The following is a 22273-nucleotide window of genomic DNA, read 5'->3' on the forward strand; positions in this document are numbered from 1 at the left end:
CACTTTCTGACACATTCCTAAGTGCTTAGTGCAAGTGTTTTGCACATAGAAAACGCTCAATAAATACCACTGATTGATCTACAAGTATATAAAAATAAAAGGGAATGACCACTTACCGTCTCTTTAAAGGAAGAGTTTAGCCAACGGTTGTTTACCACATTCTGTATAGATATGGGCGGATTTTCTAAATCTTCAAAGGAATCCATTAAAATGAAGTCCAGGACAATGTCATAAAAATTCAGATTTTTCACCTGTAGTAGGAGAGATCCATGTACCTGTCTAAATGAGCTGATAAAATACTTACCTTTAGGGAACTGTAAATTATGAGCTCACTCATTATAAGAGTGGCAGTCTTTAGATCAGTGAGGAAATTATATGAAACCACTGATGAAAATACAGGCTAACATAGTGTCCAACAATTCATTCACTAAGGAGAAAATATTGAAATAATGCGCTAGTTCTCACACCAAACTATCAATGTCTGAAACACCTTGCATGCAGGGGCAAAGAAAAATGAATTCCAACATCCCCAGATTTTTGAGAGTGAGAGAAGAAAGAAAAGGAACTCCTATAAAACTTTGAACTCACTCCTCTAGCTGCAAGTTCCATTTCCGTACAATCCCAATGGTCCGTTTCCTCTAGAAAATAGATCATTTCATCGAAGACATCTTCAAATTTCTTTGGATTCTGTTGGGTCAAAAATTAGCAAAGCAGAGTAAACTTAAGACAATGGGGACACGCTTTAATTCTTGGCAAGGCCATTTGAACAAATACAAAGCCAAATTCTGTCAAGTGAATAAACCACTTTACAGAGACCTATTCAATCAGACCACAATGTTCTGATCAGTTCAGCTTGCCAGGTTGCTTGCTGTTTATTTCATCTAGTGTTCTGGAGGATCCTGAAGAAGAACAGCAGAAATGTCAAGGAAGCAACTCACCTCATCTAGTCAGATCACTCAAACCTCTGAAGATGAAAAATGGGAAAACAATTATTAAGATAATACTGCTGGGGCTGGGGAAGAAGGGAGAATTGTAGTCCAGAATTCCACACTGCCCTTTGGGTTTTAGGTTTGGGTTTTAGCAGGGCATTGACTCTTCAGAACACACTACTCTTCTGGAATTGCAAAATGTTCAGAAGCAGTAATTTGCTACAGGCGAAGGGGAGTTTTTCTAGTGTTTCAACCACCTAGCACAGCTTCATTCATTCAATTGTATTTATTGAGCACTTATTGTGTGCAGAGCACTGTACTTAGCGCTTGGAAGAGGACGATGTAACAGTAAACTGACACATTCTCTACCCACTACAAAGTGCTTTTGCCAGGCTCTTGTGGTTCTAACTCCTCACTCTAGGCTTCAAGGCTCTCCATCACCTTGCCCCTTCCTACCTCTCCTCCCTTCTCTCTTTCTACCGCCCACCCCGCACGCTCCGCTCCTCTGCCGCCCACCTCCTCGCCGTCCCTCGGTCTCGCCTATCCCGCCGTCGACCCCTGGGTCACGTCCTCCCGCGGTCCTGGAACGCCCTCCCTCCTCACCTCCGCCAAACTGATTCTCTTTCCCTCTTCAAAACCTTACTTAAAAATCACCTCCTCCAAGAGGCGTTCCCAGACTGAGCTCCTCTTCCCCCTCTACTCCCTCTGCCATCCCCCCTTTACCTCTCCGCAGCTAAAGCCTCATTTTCCCCTTTTCCCTCTGCTCCTCCACCTCTCCCTTCCCATCCCCACAGCACTGTACTCGTCCGCTCAACTGTATATATTTTCGTTACCCTATTTATTTTGTTAATGAATTGTACATCGCCTTGATTCTATTTAGTTGCCATTGTTTTTTGAGATGTTCTTCCCCTTGACACTGTTTAGTGCCATTGTTCTTGTCTGTCCGTCTCCCCCATTAGACTGTAAGCCCGTCAAACGGCAGGGACTGTCTCTATCTGTTGCCGACTTGTTCATCCCAAGCGCTTAGTACAGTGCTCTGCACATAGTAAGCGCTCAATAAATACTATTGAATATTGAATATTCTAACATTTCCATCTAGCCACACGACAATGCCCCCATGAGTTGCCCAGAATCAGGAGGGACAACGGAGGAGGTGTCAAACTAGTTCTGATTTGGGCAGTATTTCCAAATCAGTGGTATTTACTGAGCGATGTATGCAGAGCACTGTACTAAGCACTTGGGAGAATACAATACAAGCAGCATGTCAAGCAGCATGGTTCAGTGGAAAGAGCACGGGCTTGGGAGTCAGAGGTCAAGGATTCTAGTCCTGGCTCCACCACTTCTCAGCTGTGTGACCTGGGGAAAGTCACTTAACTTCTCTGTGCCTCAGTTAGCTCATCTGTAAAATCTGATGGTATTTGTTAAGCGCTTACTATGTGCCAAGCAATGTTCAAAGCGCTGGGGTAGATACAAGGTAATCAGGTTGTCCCACGTGGGACTCACAATCTTAATCCCCATTTTAAAGATGAGGTAACTGAGATACAGAGAAGTTAAGTGTCTTGCCCAAGGTCACATGGCAGACAGGGGGCGGAGCAGGGATTAGAACCCACATCCTCTGACTCCCAAGACTGTGCTCTTTCCACTAATATACACATAGAATTTATAATGTATAATTCATAGATGTGTACCTAAGTGCTGTGGGCTAATCCCAAATGCCCAAGGGTCACAGATACAAGTGCAATTTGGTACCCAGTCTTGTCTTAGCAACTGGAAAAGGTCAAGGCCCCAGCTTAGACATGACCAAACAATAACCTGATATACACACCTCTAGGGTGGTCTAATTTACAGATGGGGGATAAATAGCCCCGTATAAGAAGCTTGCCTTTAAGTAATTTTGTTAGGAATCTGTGAGTTACTGTAACCACCAGGCAAATTCTACCTCAGTCTAATGAAAGTTTTACAGTTGTTGAATCTATATTTGAACAAAGTGTCTCGTTGAGAAAAACAGAACCTTACCTTTCGTGCCTTCACAATTATAGCTGACAAAATTTTCCTTCCACTTTCAGCAAGAAATATCCTGTTCTCTGATTCTGAAAGAATTACCTGAAACAGAATACCAAAATGAAGTCCAAATAATTTGTTCCCTAAAAAATAAGAACATAAAACTCTTCTGAGATACAACCAAGATCCCTGAGGTTACTTCTAACTACAGATGTCCCTGCAGAAGTGGCTAGTGCTAACATCAGAACATCTTAATTTATTTGGTTGTTAGGCAGGAAAACTGGAAAAAAATAGCAGTTACAAATTTCGAGTATACCGCAGAAAGCCTCAAACTTTTAGAAACTCAAAACATAGGAAAACAAAGAATAGCAGTCTTTAAACCATCTTGAGTAAACTGGACAAATCAGAAATGTTTTGTAACTTGGGGGCAAATTTCAGAAAAGGCTACACCAATTAGTTTTAAAAAAAGAAAAAAGCAATCAATCAACAGTATTTATTAGGCGCTTAACCCTTCACATTCATTGTGAGCTCATTGTAGGCTCACTGTGGGCAGGGAACATATCTGTTTATTGTTATACAGTATTTTCCCAAAGGCTCAGTACAGTGCTCTGCACACAGTAAGCGCTCATTAAAGATGAATGAAGTAAGCACTTAAACCAAGCGAATCCTCAAAATAAGAATCCCCGCCAGAGGCGTCATTAAGAATATTTTTATGGGGATTTTTCTTTAAAGGTATCAGGTTCAAGAAACTGTATGTAATGTGAATGTAATGTTAAAGCAAGCCAAGAGTCTGAGTATTAGACTCAAAGGAAGGACAGAGCTGGTAAAGCAATTTACCTGAAAAGCCAGTCGAATACAATGAAGTTTAGCAAGGAAATCACTGTCTCCCAGGCATTCCAACATCTCAGTCCTTTGAAAGTGAAGAGAGGACAATTGAAACTATTTTAACAAAGTTCACTACACATTTACAATGAAACAACATCCCGGTTCAGTTCCTTAATGAGAAACCCATGTCTCCTTACTGGCAGAGGCAAGATAGCCAAATCCAGAAAATTAGGTTTGGCAAAACATCAGACTTCTCGTGCATTTTATACATCTTTTTTTGAGGACTTACACAAACAGTACATTAGTAGTTTTAGTAAACAACCCATGAAAATGAAAATATTACCTAAGTACTCTTGAGTAGATCTTTCCCTCTTCAACTAGATGCATGGCTTCTTCATAGAATGGACAGTGGCAAAGAGAATCTAGACTGAATGTATGTCGCACCACTCTGTGTTCTGTAAGCTAAGCAAACATGCTCCATGAGTTCAAAACCTAGTTACTGATGAAGAAATGCAAAGCTTGCATATGTTTGGAGCAGGTCGTAGAGTGTCAAAATATCTGTTGCAGTCATATACATAATTAGAACATTAAGGATTGTTCCTGGTTTTAGAATAACTGAACCTATGACTTTTACACCACTTTTCAACATGGCTTTGAAAGAGTTAAATTTTATGCAGACTTTTGGTTGGCATTTCTTAAATCTGAATTCTTAAATCCACAGAGTACATGGAAAGGAAATGTCAGTTTTCCACAAAGAATACTGAATTGGGAATGAGGCCCTAAAGAGGGTAATAAACATTATGAGAGCTTTAAATTGGTTCTTTTCTAACCAGACATCTATGTTAATTAAACCACACTCTCTACCAAGACATCTCTACTTAATTTGAATGTGGCCTTCTAAAGGTAGTTTTGGTTATCTCTTTTTAATTCCCTTTCAAATATAACTACAGGAATATAATTTGGGTCTTATCTAAAGGCAACTTATTTTAAAACTACTTTAAAACAGGAGTAGAGCAGCCAGAACTAAAACCAAACATGAAAGAAAGAATAGTTCCACTTTATCTTGCAGTTCCACATGGCCCAGAAATACAGAGCCCATTTAAAAGGCCCCTCTAGTTCCAAACTTCTCCCTTGTTTTTTGTTTTTAAAGTTTCCAAAATTATTCCTAAACATTCAGTCAGTCTTATTATCTAACAGTTCACCAAACAACCTGTTTGGATTCTAATGAACAAAAAGCTTAAATATCAAAATGCTACACATTGCATTTGTTTTCTTGAATAGGTACATTCAATTCAAGTCAAAAATAAAATGAATCAGATGATGGCACTGGTCCAAATTGCTGCTTTTTTATCAGGCAGGAATTGTTCTTCAATAAAAATATCATGGTATGCAAAGTTACATCAGAATATTCCTTTTAAAGTTTACAAATTTTATAGCCCAATGACGTTTTCCTTAAGGAATTATAAGCTTCTCCGGCCCCTTCCCCAGGCCAGGCAATGTGAAAACAGTGAAAAAGCTACTTGCCTTACAGACATTAATTACCAATTGCAACAATAAGACTTATGAATGCCTACTAACAGGGGAAAATGGATCTAGAAATTATGAAACACCAAAACCCAGAAAAATCAGGCTACTTTAAAAGACTCCAGAAAACTCCTGTGAATGCTCTGTGAACAAACCCAAGTTTAGGATTTACTGATCTGCCTTCCTTAATTGCTGTGGTTTGGTTGAAATGATTTGGTTAAACGGGACTCTGAAAAGGAGTCTGAGCCTGTGAAACAATGTTTGGGGGATAGAGAAAATTTGGAATTCATCTGTTTTAGCTACAACTTTTCTTAGTAAAACAAAACAAAAAACATGTTTACTGAAAATATTCTTCAATGTTTAGTTCATTTAAAAAAGAAATACATCCTCTTTATTCAGCTTCGAGTAGGATTTTAATAGTAATAATAATAATTATGGTATTTGTTAAGTGCTAACTATATGCCCAGGACTGTACTAAGCGCTGAAGAGTGTTGGCTGAGCTGGATGCAAGCCACTGTACCAAGTTCTTGGAAAACAGAAGGGAATGACATGCTCCCTGCCCACAGACAGCATACGTTCTAATGGGAGAGACAAATAAAAAAAATATTTACAGAAAGAGCCAGCATAATAAGTTCAATGTACAAATAAAGAGAAAAAGAAATTTTGAGTTTGGGTAAAATAAATACTTAAGGCTGGCGGGCTGATACTATTTGGGTGTTGGGAATTAACTGGAGACGGTTTGTTGGCGTACTGGGGATTACAAGAGGCTTTGAGTATTGGGAGGGCTGTTTCTGCCGAATTTGGGAAGGGTGGGAATTACATAGTAGAACAGCATGTGTGAGGCGATGGAGGCAGGGGAGTCATAAAGCAAGGTAGAGTTTGAAGGCTGCTTAGAAGGAAGGAAGAGAGAGAGCTTGGGATTACGTAGTGAGGACAGCAGATATGTGGAATGAGAGTTGCTGGAGCACCTTGAAGCTGAGTTTTTCCTTGATGAGGAGGAAAATGGGAAGCCAATGGAGGTTTTTGAGGAGTGGAGAGATGAGTGCCAAGTAACGCCTCAGGAAAATGAACCACGCAGCAGTTTCTAGTATAGATTTGAGGCGAGAGAGAGTGGAGAGAGGGACACCAATGAAGAAAGTGATAAAATAGCTACGATATGATCAGCTCTGGACCAGAGCGGAAAGAAAGGAGAGGATTTAAGAAACGACTTAGGGAAATCTGGTAGGATTCAACAGGAGATAAGCACGAAATACAGTGCTCTGCACACAGTGAGTGCTCAATAAATATGATGAATTGATTGAGACTGAAAGTGAGAGTTGAAAGAAAACAAGGAGCTGAGAATGACCTATGGTTGTGGGCTTTTGGAACAGGGAAGATAATTGTATTAAAAGAGATGGGAAAATTAGGAGGAATGAAAATGGGTGGAAGAGAGAAGAGGAGTAGTTCCATTTTGGACATGTTGAGTTTGAGGTACCAGTAGAACATTCAGGTGGGGATGGAGGCTTGGAGGTCAGATGAGAAGCCAAGGCTAGAGAGCACAGGCTAGGGATCCAGGGATCCAGGTTCTAATAGTCCCAGCTCTGCTACAGGCCTGCAGTGTTACTCCAAGCAAGTCACTTTACCTCTCTCAGCCTCAGTTTCCTCATCTTTAAAATGGGGATACGATACCTGCTTTCCTCAACTCCTAGACTGCGGGAAGGGACTGTGTGTCTGATCTGATTATCTGTATCTACCTCAGTGTAGTGTTTGGCAGTTATGAGACATTTAATAAATATCGCTATGTCATCCACATAGAGATGCTGGTGGCTGAAGCTGAAGCCAGGAGCTCCCCAGAAAGTGAGCGCAGAGAACAAAAAGTAGGGGTCCCAAAACTGAGTCGTGCAGGACACCCCAAAGTTAGGAGATAAGACACAGAAAGGGAATGAGCAAACAAAACTGAGAAGAAGTGGTCCGAGAGGTTGGAGAACCAGGCTAGTACTGGGCCAGGAGAAGAGGAGCCTGATAGTGTTACAAGGAGGAGAAGCCTCTCCCCATTTCACTTTGCCCCTCATCTCCCTCAACCTTCCCAGATTAACAACTCTGGTTCTGTCAGTTTATCGAGTTCTTCCAACAGTTTCATAAATGTGTGTGCAACTGTACTCTTTATGTTCCTGACATTAACATTTTGTGCTGTGATATCACAGTGCCAAACTTCAAGGAGAGGCCGAGGAGGATTACAGTAGTGGAGCTCTTCGGACTTGGTTTAAAAGGAGATCATCGCTGACTTTACAAAGTGCCGTCTTAGTAGTGCTACAGGTGGAAAACCTGATTGCAGTGGGTCAAAAGAGAGATGGTGGAAAGGCAGGGGTGACAGCTGATGAAGGCAATCCATTTCACTTTGGCTCTAAATGAGAATAGGGACAAAGAGCTTTTGGGGGCAGGGGGATAAAGAATAAAACAAGTGGAGCCACATTCTTATGATGCGTGCTCCCCTTAGTTCTGGCTCACTTCAAAAATGAGTTTTACGGCAGAAGACAGATTATAGATGGCCATGGTTGATCAGATGCTTCCCAAAGAGTAGGCAGGGTGTTTTGAACCATAATGTAATCTTGAAACAAAGTCTCCTCTAAGATAGTTGGAGCTTTCTAAAAGGATGTTGCTCTTTTTCAACCTAATCCTCCAAAGGAATGTGACAATGAATTGGCAAAGAAAGACACAGTAAAAACTTGGATCAGTAGGTTAGACCTCATCCAACATGGGTTTACTTAATCACCAATTTGCTTTTATATAGAACCTTCCATGCGCACCCACCCATGATTCACAGCGCAGTGCTTCGCTTGCATTTAGCTCTGCAGAAACCCCATTTTCTCCAGAGTTGCTCATAACATTAGTCTTCCAGTACAGCACTAGCCTATCACAAAGCCAATTTCTCTGAACAACATCACTCAAAACGCTAGTCTGCAAAAATCTGTTTCTCTGAATGAAACCAGTTCTTTAACCGCCAGACAACTATAGTTCCACAAAGAAGATATTTCTATACATTTTCATTACTGCATGATTTTCCATTGGTGTGAGAACACAACTTATTATTTCCAATTACTCTTATTGATTGCCAACCACAAATTCACAATACCCCGCACAATTAATGAAATCTGATTGTATTGTTAAAGAGAAAAATAAAGGGGTATGCTGAATTACACATTACTTGCATCCCATAAAAACAAAACAGGAGTTGTTTGGGAGCACCTTGTGAACAGGGTTCATGTCTACCATTACACTGTACTTTCCCAAGTGTCTAGTACAGTGATCTGCACACAGTAAGCACTCGATACCACTGATTGACTGAAGATAATAACTGTATTACAACTGATTTCCATAAAGAAGGGACATGCTTTCTCTACATTTCAGAAGAGTCAAAGCAGGTGGTAAGGCTATACCAACTAATATCCATGAGGAGTAGGGATAAGGAAACCAACAGATATCTACAGATCCTATTTTAGCCTTTGTCTCGCTCTTCTTCTGAACCAAAACTTTGAGCTGCTTTTCCTTCCCCCACCCTAAACCCCACCCAGGTAGTGAAACTGGTGTTACTTTCTAGTCAAGTAGGAGAAGGTGGCATCATTAAAAAAAACACTTGTTTGGAGACTTGCACCCGCTGAACAAGGACCAGCCACTAATGGCGACTCAGAGGGAAGGAATCCAAAATTTGTCCCATTCCAAATGCAATCCTCTAGATTTAACCCATAATGCCTCATGGTCCATGAAGTAGGACACTGCATAAGGGGAAAGGACAAAACACCTTAACCAGTTTAGTATTCAAGTCATAAACTGGGAATTATGGAAAATCTTTTTCAAAGTATGTGGGAATTTTCCCAAATTGAGAAAAGATAATTTTGTACAAAACTAGAACAGTGGAGACATGATTCTAATTCAGTTGACAAGGGCTGCCTATTATTCACAAACCGGACTTTCAAGTTGAAAAGAGTAATTCATTTTTTGGTTAAGAATAAAATCTTTCTTACCTCAGCTGTTGAAACAAAGGAATCCGTTGATGCGACGCTCAGTGTGTCTCGTGGGAGAAAATCATCAGTATTCCCCTTGACGGTTATATCCGTGTCTTTATCTTAAGAGTGTGGAAAAGAGAACTTAATGATTATGATGTTTTCTTCAATCTCAATATTCACCTATGCTGACTGTACAAGAGTCTTCAACAACTTTGGTATTGGCAGCATTTACTACGTGCCACACATTATGCTAAACATGGGGATAGATAAAGGTTAATCAGACTGGACATAGTCACCGCAGAGTCTCACAGTCTAAGGTGAAGGGAGAATAAGTACAGACCCACCCACGATTGACTTTGTGATAGGCTAGTGCTGTACTGGAATTTTATGGACAAAGAAACTGAGGCACAGAGAAGTCTAGAGACTTGGCCAAGGTCACCACAGGCCAGGTGGGGCCAGGATTAGAACCCAGGTTTCTTGACTCCAAGTTCTGTGCTCTATTAGGCTACCAGCATTTCACTGTCTTTTTTAATTTTAACAAGAACATAATTGAAATTCAACATAAACATGCCCTTCCAAGCTAAAAAAAGAACCAGTTATACATTAAAAATCCCTATAGCTTCAAAGACAAAAATGATCACTTTAGTTATGATTATTAAAAAAAGTTAATAATAATAATGAAGGTATTTTTAAGCGCTGACTATGTGCCAAGCACTCTTCTAAGCGCAGGGGTAGATACAAGGTCATCAGCTTGTCCCATGTGGGGCTCACAGTCTTAGAGAAGCAGCGTGGCTCAGTGGAAAGAGCATGGGCTTGGGAGTCAGAGATCATGGGTTTGAATCCCAGCTCTGCCACTTGTCAGCTGTGTGACTGTGGGCAAGTCACTTCACTTCTCTGTGCCTCAATTACCTCACCTGTAAAATGGGGATTAAGACTGTGAGCCTCACGTGGGACAACCTGATGACCCTGTATTCATTCATTCATTCATTCAATAGTATTTATTGAGCGCTTACTATGTGCACAGCACTGTACTAAGCGCTTGGGATGAACAAGTCGGCAACAGATAGAGACAGTCCCTGCCGTTTGACGGGCTTACAGTCTGATCGGGGGAGACGGACAGACAAGAACGATGGCAATAAATAGAGTCAAGGGGAAGAACATCTCAAAAAACAATGGCAACTAAATAGAATCAAGGCGATGTACAATTCATTAACAAAATAAATAGGGTAACGAAAATATATACAGTTGAGCGGACGAGTACAGTGCTGTGGGGATGGGAAGGGAGAGGTGGAGGAGCAGAGGGAAAAGGGGAAAAAGAGGGTTAAGCTGTGGAGAGGTAAAGGGGGGATGGCAGAGGGAGTAGAGGGAGAAGAGGAGCTCAGTCTGGGAAGGCCTCTTGGAGGAGGTGAGTTTTAAGTAGGGTTTTGAAGAGGGAAAGAGAATCAGTTTGGCGGAGGTGAGGAGGGAGGGCGTTCCAGGACCGCGGGAGGACGTGACCCAGGGGTCGACGGCGGGATAGGCGAGACCGAGGGATGGTGAGGAGGTGGGCGGCAGAGGAGCGGAGCATGCGGGGTGGGTGGTAGAAAGAGAGAAGGGAGGAGAGGTAGGAAGGGGCAAGGTGATGGAGAGCCTTGAAGCCTAGAGTGAGGAGTTTTTGTTTGGAGCGGAGGTTGATAGGCAACCACTGGAGTTGTTTAAGAAGGGGAGTGACAGGCCCAGATCGTTTCTGCAGGAAGATGAGCCGGGCAGCGGAGTGAAGAATAGACTGGAGCGGGGCGAGAGAGGAGGAAGGGAGGTCAGAGAGAAGGCTGACACAGTAGTCTAGCCGGGATATAACGAGAGCCCATAACAGTAAGGTAGCCGTTTGGGTGGACAGGAAAGGGCGGATCTTGGCGATATTGTAGAGGTGAAACCGGCAGGTCTCGGTAACGGATAGGATGTGTGGGGTGAACGAGAGAGACGAGTCAAGGATGACACCGAGATCGCGGGCCTGAGAGACGGGAAGGATGGTCGTGCCATCCACAGTGATAGAGAAGTCTGGGAGAGGACCGGGTTTGGGAGGGAAGATGAAGAGCTCAGTCTTGCTCATGTTGAGTTTTAGGTGGCGGGCCGACATCCAGGTGGAGACGTCCCGGAGGCGGGAGGAGATGCGAGCCTGAAGGGAGGGGGAGAGGACAGGGGCGGAGATGTAGATCTGCGTGTCATCTGCGTAGAGATGGTAGTCGAAGCCGTGAGAGCGAATGAGTTCACCAAGGGAGTGAGTGTAAATGGAGAACAGAAGAGGGCCAAGAACTGACCCTTGAGGAACTCCAACAGTTAAAGGATGGGAGGGGGAGGAGGCTCCAGCGAAGGAGACCGAGAATGACCGGCCAGAGAGGTAAGAGGAGAACCAGGAGAGGACAGAGTCCGTGAAGCCAAGGTGAGATAAGGTATGGAGGAGGAGGGGATGGTCGACAGTGTCAAAGGCAGCAGAGAGGTCAAGGAGGATCAGAATGGAGTAGGAGCCATTGGATTTGGCAAGGAGGAGGTCATGGGTGACCTTAGAGAGAGCAGTCTCGGTAGAGTGGAGGGGACGGAAGCCAGATTGGAGGGGGACCCTGTATCTACCCCAGCGCTTAGAACAGTGCTCTGCACATAGTAAGCGCTTAACAAATACCAACATTATTATTAATCCCCATTTTACAGATGAGGTAACTGAGGCACAGAGAAGTTACGTGACTTGCTCAAAGTCACACAGCTGATAAGTGGCAGAGTCGGGATTAGAACCCATGACTCCTGACTCCCAAACCCGTGCTCTTTCCACTAAGCCACACTGCTCCTCAGAAACAAAGAGAAGCACAACATAGTCGGCAGGGTATGAACCAGCATGGGGAAACCCCAATGGATTTGGGTTTTTTGGGGTGGGTTTGTTTTTAGTTTGAGGAAACTTTTCCATCTTTAAAGAAAACCCATACATTATTTAAGGCTTTCATTCATCCATATTTCCAATTTTCCCAGCATTTAACTTTACAAACATCACATATGTTCTCTGGTACCATTAAACTTGTACTTTCGGCACTTTCATTGTGGATATAGGTGGTTCTTGAACAGAGCGACTCACTGAAACTCTGCATTTTTAGTACACTTGAAATCCCTCCTTAGAGGTCTCTTATAGTATAATACAAGAACTTGTTTCACTTAGGATAGAATTTTCTGTAAATCAGTAAATAAACACACAAGATGCATGCTTATGAAACTTTTGGTTGTTTAGCAGTCCAGTTTCCAAGTTAAACCTTTACATTCAGGTGAATTTTGCATGGCCTCAAAATGAAACACCTGATCCGTGATCAAAGTGATCATTGTTCAGGATCAAAGTGATCACCTGATCATTGCACTAAAGTGCACAATATGAGCTAATTGAAAAAAAAATCTTACTCTGAAAGCATCTATCCAGTCCTCATATTGCCTAGAAGGAGGAGCAGAGGATTTGCTCGCATCCTCCTTAAGGGCTGAAACTCCCTCCTGCTTCATATCTGATAGTCTATCCCTCTGCCCATCTTCAAAATCCTACTATCACATCTCCTCCAGGAAGTCTTCCCTGACTAAAGTCCATCTCCCTATCCTTTCTCTCACCCTTCTTTGTTCCTATGCACTTGGATCCCTACTCGCTGAGCATTTTGATATCTTATTCCAGCCCCACAGCATTCATGCATATATCTGGATCTTTTGCTGCTTCCCCACCTGTAATTCATTTTAATTACCCCCCCAACTAGATTGTTAGCTCCTCTAGTTTGTTTCCACCCTCTAGACTGTTTCCCCCCTCTACACTGTTAGCTCCTTGTGGACACGGATTACTCCTCGGCACAAAATAAGTGCTCAAAAGATACCACTGATTGATTGAGTCAAGAGACCCTGACTCAAGATCTAGCTCTTCTTTTAGCCTACTGTGTAATCTTGGGCAAGTCACAACCTCTCTGGGCATCAGTTTCCTCATTCATCTGTATAATGAGAAAGATAGACGGTGAACCCAGTATAGAACTGGCATTCTGGGATAAATTATAGGGTTATGAGATGGAACAGCGTTTAGTCATAGAAACTGAATAATAATAATAATAACATCATGCAGTCTGAACAGTGAAATTAAAGCCATTACTTCTTCTTTCTAGTTTTCACTGCTGCTGTGTTTGGATGGAAGCAATTTGGATATACTGCAAGCCTATTTTAATGGCAGTTTTAATCCCATCAGAAGCAGCACGGTCTAATGGAAAGAGCATGAGCCCAGGAGTCAGAGGATCTGATTTCTGATTCCAGCTTTGCCACATGCCTGCTGAGTGACCATGAGTGAGTCACTTAACTGCTCTATGCCCCAATTTCCTCATCTGTAAAATGGGGGTTTAATTCTTGTTCTCCCTTAATCAATCATATTTATTGAGCACTTAATATGCTCTAAGTGCTTGGGAGGGTACAATACAACAGAATTAGAGGACACATCCCCTACCCATAATGAGCTTATAGTCTAGAGGGGGAGACAGACATCAATATAAACAAATAAGTAATTTATACCATAAAATTTAAAGATATGTACATAAGTGTTATAGAGTTGGGGGTAAGGCGAATATCAAATGTCCAAAGGTCATAGATCCAAGTGCACAGACGACTCAGAAGGGAGAGCGAACTGGGGAAAAGTGGGCTTAATCAGGGAAGGCCTCTTGGAGGAGATGTGACCTTAATAAAGCTTTGAAGGTGGGGAGAGTGGTGGTCTGGCATGTACAGAGTGGGAGGGAGTTCCAGGCTAAGGGGAGGATGTGGAAAAGGGGTTGGAAGCAAGATAAATGAGTTTGGGGCACAGTGAGTAAACTGGCGCTAGAAGAGCTGAATGCACAAGCTGGGCCATGATAAGAGATCAGTGACGGGGAGGTAGAATAGGGTGAGCTGGTTGAGTGCTTTAAAGCCAATGGTAAGGAGTTTCCGCAGCCATTGGAGGTTCTGGAGGAGTAGGGAGACATGGACTGAACATTTTTTTGAAAAATGATCTGTGCAGTAAAGTGATGTATGGACTGGAGTAGGAAGAGACAGGAGTAACGGGAGGACAGCGAGGAGACAGATGCACTGGTCGAGACGGGATATGATAAGTGACATTCATTACAGTAGCAGTTTGGATGAAGAGGAAAGGGTGGATTTTAGCAATGTTGTGAGGGTAGAACTGACAGGATTTGGAGACGGATTGAATATGTGGATGGAATGAGAGAAATGAGTGGAGGACAACACCGAGGTTATGGGCTTGTGAGACAGGGAGGATGGTGGTATTGACTATAGTGATGGAAAAGGCAAGGGGAGGACAAGGTTTGGGTGGGAAGATAAGGAGAGTTCAAATTTGGATGTGTTTAATTTGAAGAGTCGGCAGAACATCCAGGTAGAGATGTCCCGAAGGCAGGAGGAAATGTGAGATTGCAGAAGAGAGAGGTTGGGACTGGAGAGTTAGATTTGGGAATCACCTGCATAGAGATGGCAGCCGAAGCCATAGATGCCAGTGAGTTCTCCAACGGAGTGGGGGTAGATGGAGAATAGAAAGGGACCCGAAACTGAGCTTTAGGGACACCCACTGTGTGAGACAGAGGAGAAGCCGGCAAAAGAAACTGAGAAGGAGCAGTTAGAAAAGTAGTTAGAGATACTCCTGCTTAGACAGTGAGTCCCACATGGGATGGGGACTGTGTCCTACCTGATTAACTTGTATCTACCCTAGTGCTTAGAACAGTGCTTAACACACATCATAATTATTTTTACTAAGCACTTGGGAAGTACGATAGAAACACAAGAAATTTCCCTGCTCACAAGAAAGTTACACTCCACACGGATATCATGCACAAAAATATTCACAATCTAGAATAAAGTGAAATGTTCCATTGCACATTCAATGAACTACCCTTCAGAAATTTTTTTTATAGTATTTGTTAAGCACTATGTGCCAGGCACTGTATTTAGCATTGGGGGTGGACACAACCTAATCAGGTTGGACACAGTTCATATCCAGCCCTTAGGACAGTGCTTAGCACACGGTAAACACTTAGCAAATACCATTATTATTATTATTATTATTATAGCCATAATGGAGCTCACAGTCTTAATCCCTATTTTACAGATGAGGTAACTGAGGCCCAGAGAAGTGAAGTGATTTTCCCAAGGTCACACAGCAGACAAGTGGCGGAGCTGGGATTAGAACCCAGAGCCTTCTGACTGCTAGGCCTGTGCTCAATCCACTAGGCCAGGCTGCTCCAATAGAAGAATCTGAGGGAGGAGAGCTACTGGTTATGCCACATCAACTCAAATTTCAAAACTGTCTCTCAGAAGGTTTAGAGTACACCTCAGGCTCAATCACCCCAGATCAATTTTTTTTTGAGGGGGGACATTTATAGTATTTATTTAGCACTTACTACATGTTGAGCACTGTTCTAAGAGCTAGGGTAGATACAAGTTAATCAGGTCAGGTACAGTCCCTGTCCCACATGAAGCGCACAGTCTATGTAGGAGGGAGAACAGGTATTGAATTCCCATTTTGCAGTTAAGCAAACTGAGGCACAGAGAAGGGAAGTGACATGCCCAATATCACATAGCAGGCAAGTGACAGAGCCGGGATTAGAACCCAGGTCCTCTGGCTCCCAGGCCCATGCCTTATCCACGCCTTATGCCTGTAGAATGTAGACTTTTACCCTCTAGACTGTAAGCTTGTTGTGGGCAGGGAATGTGACGGCTTACGGCTGCCTTGTACTCTCCCCAGCGCTTAGTACAGTGCTCTCCATGTGGTAAGCGCTCAATAAAGACTACTGAATGAATGAATGACTGAACAGGCCACCCCGAAATGAGTAGCATATTAGTTGTTGCCTGGGTTCAAAACAAAACGTATCTTAGGATTGCTTTCCAAGCCTCATGAACTTCACTCTTGTCAGCCCAATCTTAGTTGGAACTGAAAACTATAAACACCACAAATTGCTTTTAGCCCCCAAATGAACTGCTGTCTGACATGAGCCTTCTGAGTTCCTAAAGGAAGTTTTCCATGATGCTGGCTGACGTGAAAGCAGGCAATGCACCATAAATTAATTTAGTCATCTAAGCAAGACAACTCATTTTTTTCTTTGCCGCCTTTAGATGGTATTTTGTGTGTGTGTGTGTGTGTGTGTGTTGGGTTCCCTTAAAGGAAATCAGGGAAAACTGTTTTCTGGTTCATCACTGCCAATTACCTAGGCTTGTAAAACATTTATTTATGCCTTCGGGTAAACGATCTTAATCCCGGAAGACATAGCGAAACCTTCCATCTCTATTTTTATACCAGCATTCTTACACCCAAAGTCAAAATCTTGACTGGGTTTTTGACTATTTAGACTTCTGGCTTATCTCAAAGCTCAAAATTCATAATTTGTTTTTTCTTCAGTTGGAGATCTGAAAGAGATGGGGAGTAGACCCATGTTATACACTGAATTTGTTTTTCCAGGTCAATCTAAGTAGGTTTTCAGCACCACAGTGTCTCACTTCAGTCTCCTTTAGGCACATTCTATTTCCTTTCCTGTCACAGAAGAAGAGATCATGTCTATTTTAGCCTTAGCAGAGTCTAGTTGAGATTCCAGGGATGCCACTTAAAAGGGGAAAAAAAAAAAGTCAAGTGGATTTTGTAAGAGCAGCAAAATAGGAAGCCCTGCCAAATGTTTCTGTGTCATCTGACGGCAATGTCAGGGAGCGCTCCCCAAATAATTTGTAGCAGCTTAAGTACAATTTGAGGCCTTGTTCTTCTTTCCCTAGTTTAATAACAAATGGCTAGAAACTCCTGCTGATTACGGAACAAGCTAAAGTTGTAGAATCCCGTTGAATCAGGAGAGCCACTGGGAAACTGCTGTGTTCCCCAGAGTTATTTTACACAAGTGCCTGTCCTCTTGTGTAATCAATATTAAGTGAAAAGAGGCATATAAATTCATTATTCAAAATGGTTTCACCTTGAAATTTTTCATTAAAAATATTATGGCTTAGTGTGGGAAGAGGAGAATGTAGATGGAAGAGTCAGGGTATCAGGGTGAGCGGTGGTTTTACCTTACAAAACGGACTACCCAGATGACAAACCCCCTGGAAGGCTGAACCACAATCTATTTTTAGATTGTCTCCTTTTTTAGATCACTATCAATTGTGAGAATAGGGGTAATGACTCTGCTAAAATAAGGGAAAGGTTCACCGGTCATATTTACCAATCAATCACATTTCTTGAATGCCTACTGGGCATAGAACACTGTACTAAGCGCTTGGGAGAAAACAACAGCGCTAGTAGATGTGATCCCTGCCCTTGTGGATCTTGCAATCTGGAGGGGGAGAGAAACACTAAAATAAACAACAGCTAGGAGAGAAACAACTGAACTAGGGCAGGGAACCATGTAAAATGGGGATGAAATACCTACTCCCCCCACTACTTACACTACGAACTCCATGTGGGACAAGGACTGTGTCAAAGCTTATCTTGTATCTACTGCAGCGCTTAGTACATCAGAAAGTCATGGGTTCTAATCCCGTTTCTGCCACTTGTTTGCTGTGGGATCTTGGGCAAGTCACTTCACTTCCCCATGCCTCAGTTACCTCATCTGTAAAATATGGATTGAGACTGTGAGCCTCACGTGGGATAGGGACTGTGTCCAACTCGATCTGCTAGTGATAATGATGGTATTTGTTAAGCACTTTTATCCACCCCAGTGCTTTGTACAGTGCCTGGCACATAGTAAGTGCTTAAGAACTACCATTGTTAATTATTACATAACAATAATGATGGTATTTGTTAAGCGCTTACTATGTGCCAAGCACCGTTCTATGTGCTGGGGTAGAAACAGCGTAATCAGGTTGTCCCACGTGGGGCTCACAGTCTTACTTCCCATTTTACAGATGAGGTAACTGAGGCACAGATAAATTAAATGGCTTGCCCAAGGTCACACAGCAGACAAGTGGCAGAGCTGAGATTAGAACCCATGTCTTCTGACTCTCAAGCCCAGGCTCTTTGCACTAAGTCACATGGTAAGCACTTAACAAGGAAGAAGAGGAAGGAGAAGGAAGAAGAGGAAGAAGGAAGAAGACTTTGAGCCTGTTGTTGGGCAGGGATTGTCTCTACTTGTTGCTGAACTGTACTTTCCAAGCGCTTAGTACAGTGCTCCACACGCAGTAAATGCTCAATAAATACTACTGAATGAATGCAAGAAGGAAGAAGGAGGAAGAACCACCACCTATGACTCATGAGCCACATAAGGCTTTCCTTGACATCAAAAAAGGGCTCGCTACCAGAAGGGGCCTTGCACAGACTTAACATAGTGACGGGGACGCCATTATCTTAGCCTCCAGAGCGAAACATTACACAGGAAACTGGGCAGGAGTAGCTGTGTTGTCCAGCCCCTTTGAGTCAGGAAAGGACTTGGTACTGAAGGCTGGGGGGAAACAAGTGAGTGGCTCCATATCTCACCAGACAGCAAGGTGAACTTCAGCTCTTCTTGTCCTCCCACCAGCTCCCCGTGAGCATCACCCACCCATCCGCAGCAGCGCCGACCCAAACCTACCAAGCCAGGGAGAAAAGGAGACTGTCCACCCCACTTGTGCGTAGGGGCCAATGGGAGTGTGTGCTCCTGGAAGGTGGAGACCAGGTCTACCAATTCTACTGTACTCTCCCATATGATTAGTACAGTGCTCTGCACAGAATAAGCACTCAATAAGTATTACTGATTCAGCCGCTGTGGGCCTCCAGGTAAAACAGGTCTAGGAGCAGTTGAGTAAAGCAGCAGTGAGAGGAGGTAGAGGAAGAAGAAATCAACTAGATGTGAGTTCAGTGGTCGCTCTCTGTCTCCTCTCTCCTCACTTTCCTTTTCTTTCTCTCGTCCCAGTTCTTCCCCTTGTATGTAAGGTAGGACAAACACCGATCCTACAAAATCCCCCCTGCCTCCTCCTTCCACACACAGCTTCTCCTGCTGGCATTAATGTGGGCAGAGGATTTTCCTAAGGAAATCCCCCTGGGCTGGGCAGGGCAGGCGCCAGAATGCCGGTGACCCTCTGTCTACCTCCTCTCCCAACTCAGCAGCTTTGTGGAGCTGGGGAAGAATGGGGAAGTAAGGGGGCAGGTGCAGGAACTGGATGAAAAGCGGCCAAACGTAGAAGCATCCTGGGGGTGTGGGGACTCTACTCCCCGCGGCCGACATAAGCCGTGGAAACTCCTTCCATTGGGGGAATCAGGACGAGAATCAAAGAAGCAGCGTGGCCTGTGGAAAGAGCACAGGCCTGGGAGTCAAAAGACCTAGGTTCTATTTCTGGCTCTTGCCTGTTGTGTGATCAGGAGTAAGTCATCTAAATTCTCTGTGCCTCACTTTCCTCATCTGTAAAATGGGGATTAAATGTGCCTGTTTGTTATACTGTACTCTCCCAAGACGCTTAGTACAGTGCTTTGCACATAGTATGTGCTCAATAAATATGATTAAATGAATGAATAAGTACTCGTTAATAATAATAATGTTGGTATTTGTTAAGCGCTTACTATGTGCAGAGCACTGTTCTAAGCGCTGGGGGAGATACAGGGTCATCAGGTTGTCCCACGTGAGGTTCACAGTTAATCCCCATTTTACAGATGAGGTAACTGAGGCACAGAGAAGTTAAGTGACTTGCCCACAGTCACACAGCTGACAAGTGGCAGAGCTGGGATTCGAACTCATGACCTCTGACTCCCAAATCCAGGCTCTTCCCACTAAGCCACGCTGCTTCTCTGTTCTGCATCCTACTTAAACTCTAAGCCCCAAGGGGAACAGAGACTGTAGCTAACTTGATTATCTTGTCTCTAGTCCAGTGCTTAGTTCAGTGCTTGGCACAGAGTTAGAGCTTAACAAACATTATTGTTGTTCTTAATTCCCTAGAGTGGTAGGAGTCAGAGCCCTAAGAACGCTGGGCCTCTCCAAGCTCCTGGGAACTTTTTTTAAAAATCGTATTGAAGTGTTAACTATGTGTCAGGCACCGTTCGAAGCACTGGAGTAGATACAAAGCAATCGTGTTGAACACAGTCCATGCCCCACATGGGGCTCACAGCCTCCTACCTCATTTTACAGATGAAGTCAGTGAGGCACAGAGAAGTGGTGACTTGCCCAAGTTCACACAGCTGACAAGTGGGATAGCTGGGACTAAAACCCAGGTCCTCCTGACTACCAAGCCCTCCAAGGCAGAGGACCAGGTCCGTGGTTCTCTGGGAATTAGGGTTCACTGGCCCTTCCTGGCAGAGGTTCCCAAGTGAGTTGCCTGTTGTTGACTTCCTGACTCCATGCCCCCACCTTCTCTTCCTCTTTTCTATTCCCCTGCTCCCCACTTCACCTTCTCTTTCCTATCCTAACCTTGCTAGCAGCACCAGTGTTTCTATGAAGCCACTCATTCATTGATTCATTCAATCATATTTATTGAGCGCTTCCTGACTAGCACAATGACATCATACTGTGTTTTCATGATGTCATATGTAGGAGGGAGATATACAGTGGATGGCTCTACACACAGCAAATTTCATTCTATTTGGCTCTGTGGTTCTCAGGGAGTCAGGGCTCACTGGCCCTTGCTGGCAGAGATTCCCAAGTGAGTTGCCTGTTGTTGACTTCTTGACTCCATGCCCCCACCTTCCCTTCCTCTTTTCCATTCCCCTGTTCCCACTTCCTCTTTCCTATCCCATCCTCGCTAGCAGCACCAGTGTTTCTACGAAGCCATTCATTCATTCTTTCAACCAATCATATTTATTGAGCACATACTGACTAGCACAATGACATTACACTGTGCTTGCATGATGTCATATGGTGGGGGGAGATATAATAATAATAATAATGTTGGTATTTGTTAAGCGCTTACTATGTGCCGAGCACTGTTCTAAGCGCTGGGGTAGACATAGGGGAATCAGGTTGTCCCACGTGGGGCTCACAGTCTTAATCCCCATTTTACAGATGAGGGAACTGAGGCACAGAGAAGTTAAGGGACTCGCCCACGGTCACACAGCCGACAAGTGGCAGAGCTGGGATTCGAACTCATGAGCCCTGACTCCAAAGCCCGTGCTCTTTCCACTGAGCCACGCTGCTTCTCCAATATATACAATATATACAATAGATACAATTGTATCTATACAGTATATATATAATATATATATACACATATATATATATACATATACATATGTATATATACACACACATATATATACATATATATATGTATATATATACACGTATATATACATATATATATATACACAATTGTATATATACAATATATACAATATATACAATACAACAAGATATACAATGAATGGCTCTATACACACCAAATTTCATTCTGTTTGGCTCTTCTGCAAAAAAATTAAAGATCGCTGCCCTTTGGAGAGTATAACAACGTACTTCAGTGCTTCGGAAGGCGATGAGTACATAAGTGAAGGTGGAGCAGAAGGGCTTAAGTGGCAGTTGGGGGATAGAGATGAACCAGGAAAGACCTCCTTGAGGTGTGATTTCAGCAAGGTTTGGAAGATGGGGAGAGCTGAGGCCTGTCAGTGATGAGGGTAGGGAGCTCCACAGAGCATGGCCTAGTGGATAGAGCATGGGCCTGGAAGTCAGCAGCGTGGCTCACTGGAAAGAGCACGGGCTTTGGAGTCAGAGGTCATGGGTTCGAACCTCGGCTCTACCACTTGTCAGCTGTGTGACTTTGGGCAAGTCACTTAACTTCTCGGTGCCTCAGTTACCTCATCTGTAAAATGGGGATTAAGACTGTGAGCCCCACGTGGGACAACCTGATTCCCCTGTGTCTACCCCAGCGCTCAGAACAGTGCTCGGCACATAGTAAGCGCTTAACAAATACCAACATTATTAAGTCAGAGGGACCTAGGTCTTAGTCCCAGCTCTGCCACTCATCTGCTGTGTGACCTTGGGCAAGTCACTTCACTGGGCCTCAGTTACCTCATCTGTAAAATGGGGATTTACACTGTGAGCCCCAAGTGGAACGTGGACGCGTGTTTAACAA

At 43.4% G+C, this 22273-nt stretch overlaps 1 protein-coding gene across 1 annotated transcript in view; it reads right to left on the reverse strand.

The window, feature by feature from the left end:
* MIGA1 (mitoguardin 1) overlaps positions 1-22273 on the reverse strand; it is a 69535-nt gene that overhangs the window by 10961 nt on the left and 36301 nt on the right. The window contains exons 8-13 of the mRNA XM_029063651.2: positions 9281-9381; positions 4099-4217; positions 3768-3840; positions 2946-3032; positions 589-687; positions 117-251 (exon numbers count right to left, since the gene is read on the reverse strand). Coding sequence (XP_028919484.1) covers positions 117-251; positions 589-687; positions 2946-3032; positions 3768-3840; positions 4099-4217; positions 9281-9381 — 614 coding nt within the window. The remainder of the gene's footprint in view (positions 1-116; positions 252-588; positions 688-2945; positions 3033-3767; positions 3841-4098; positions 4218-9280; positions 9382-22273) is intronic.

Source organism: Ornithorhynchus anatinus, chromosome 4, assembly GCF_004115215.2.
Source record: "Ornithorhynchus anatinus isolate Pmale09 chromosome 4, mOrnAna1.pri.v4, whole genome shotgun sequence".
NCBI lineage: Eukaryota > Metazoa > Chordata > Mammalia > Monotremata > Ornithorhynchidae > Ornithorhynchus > Ornithorhynchus anatinus.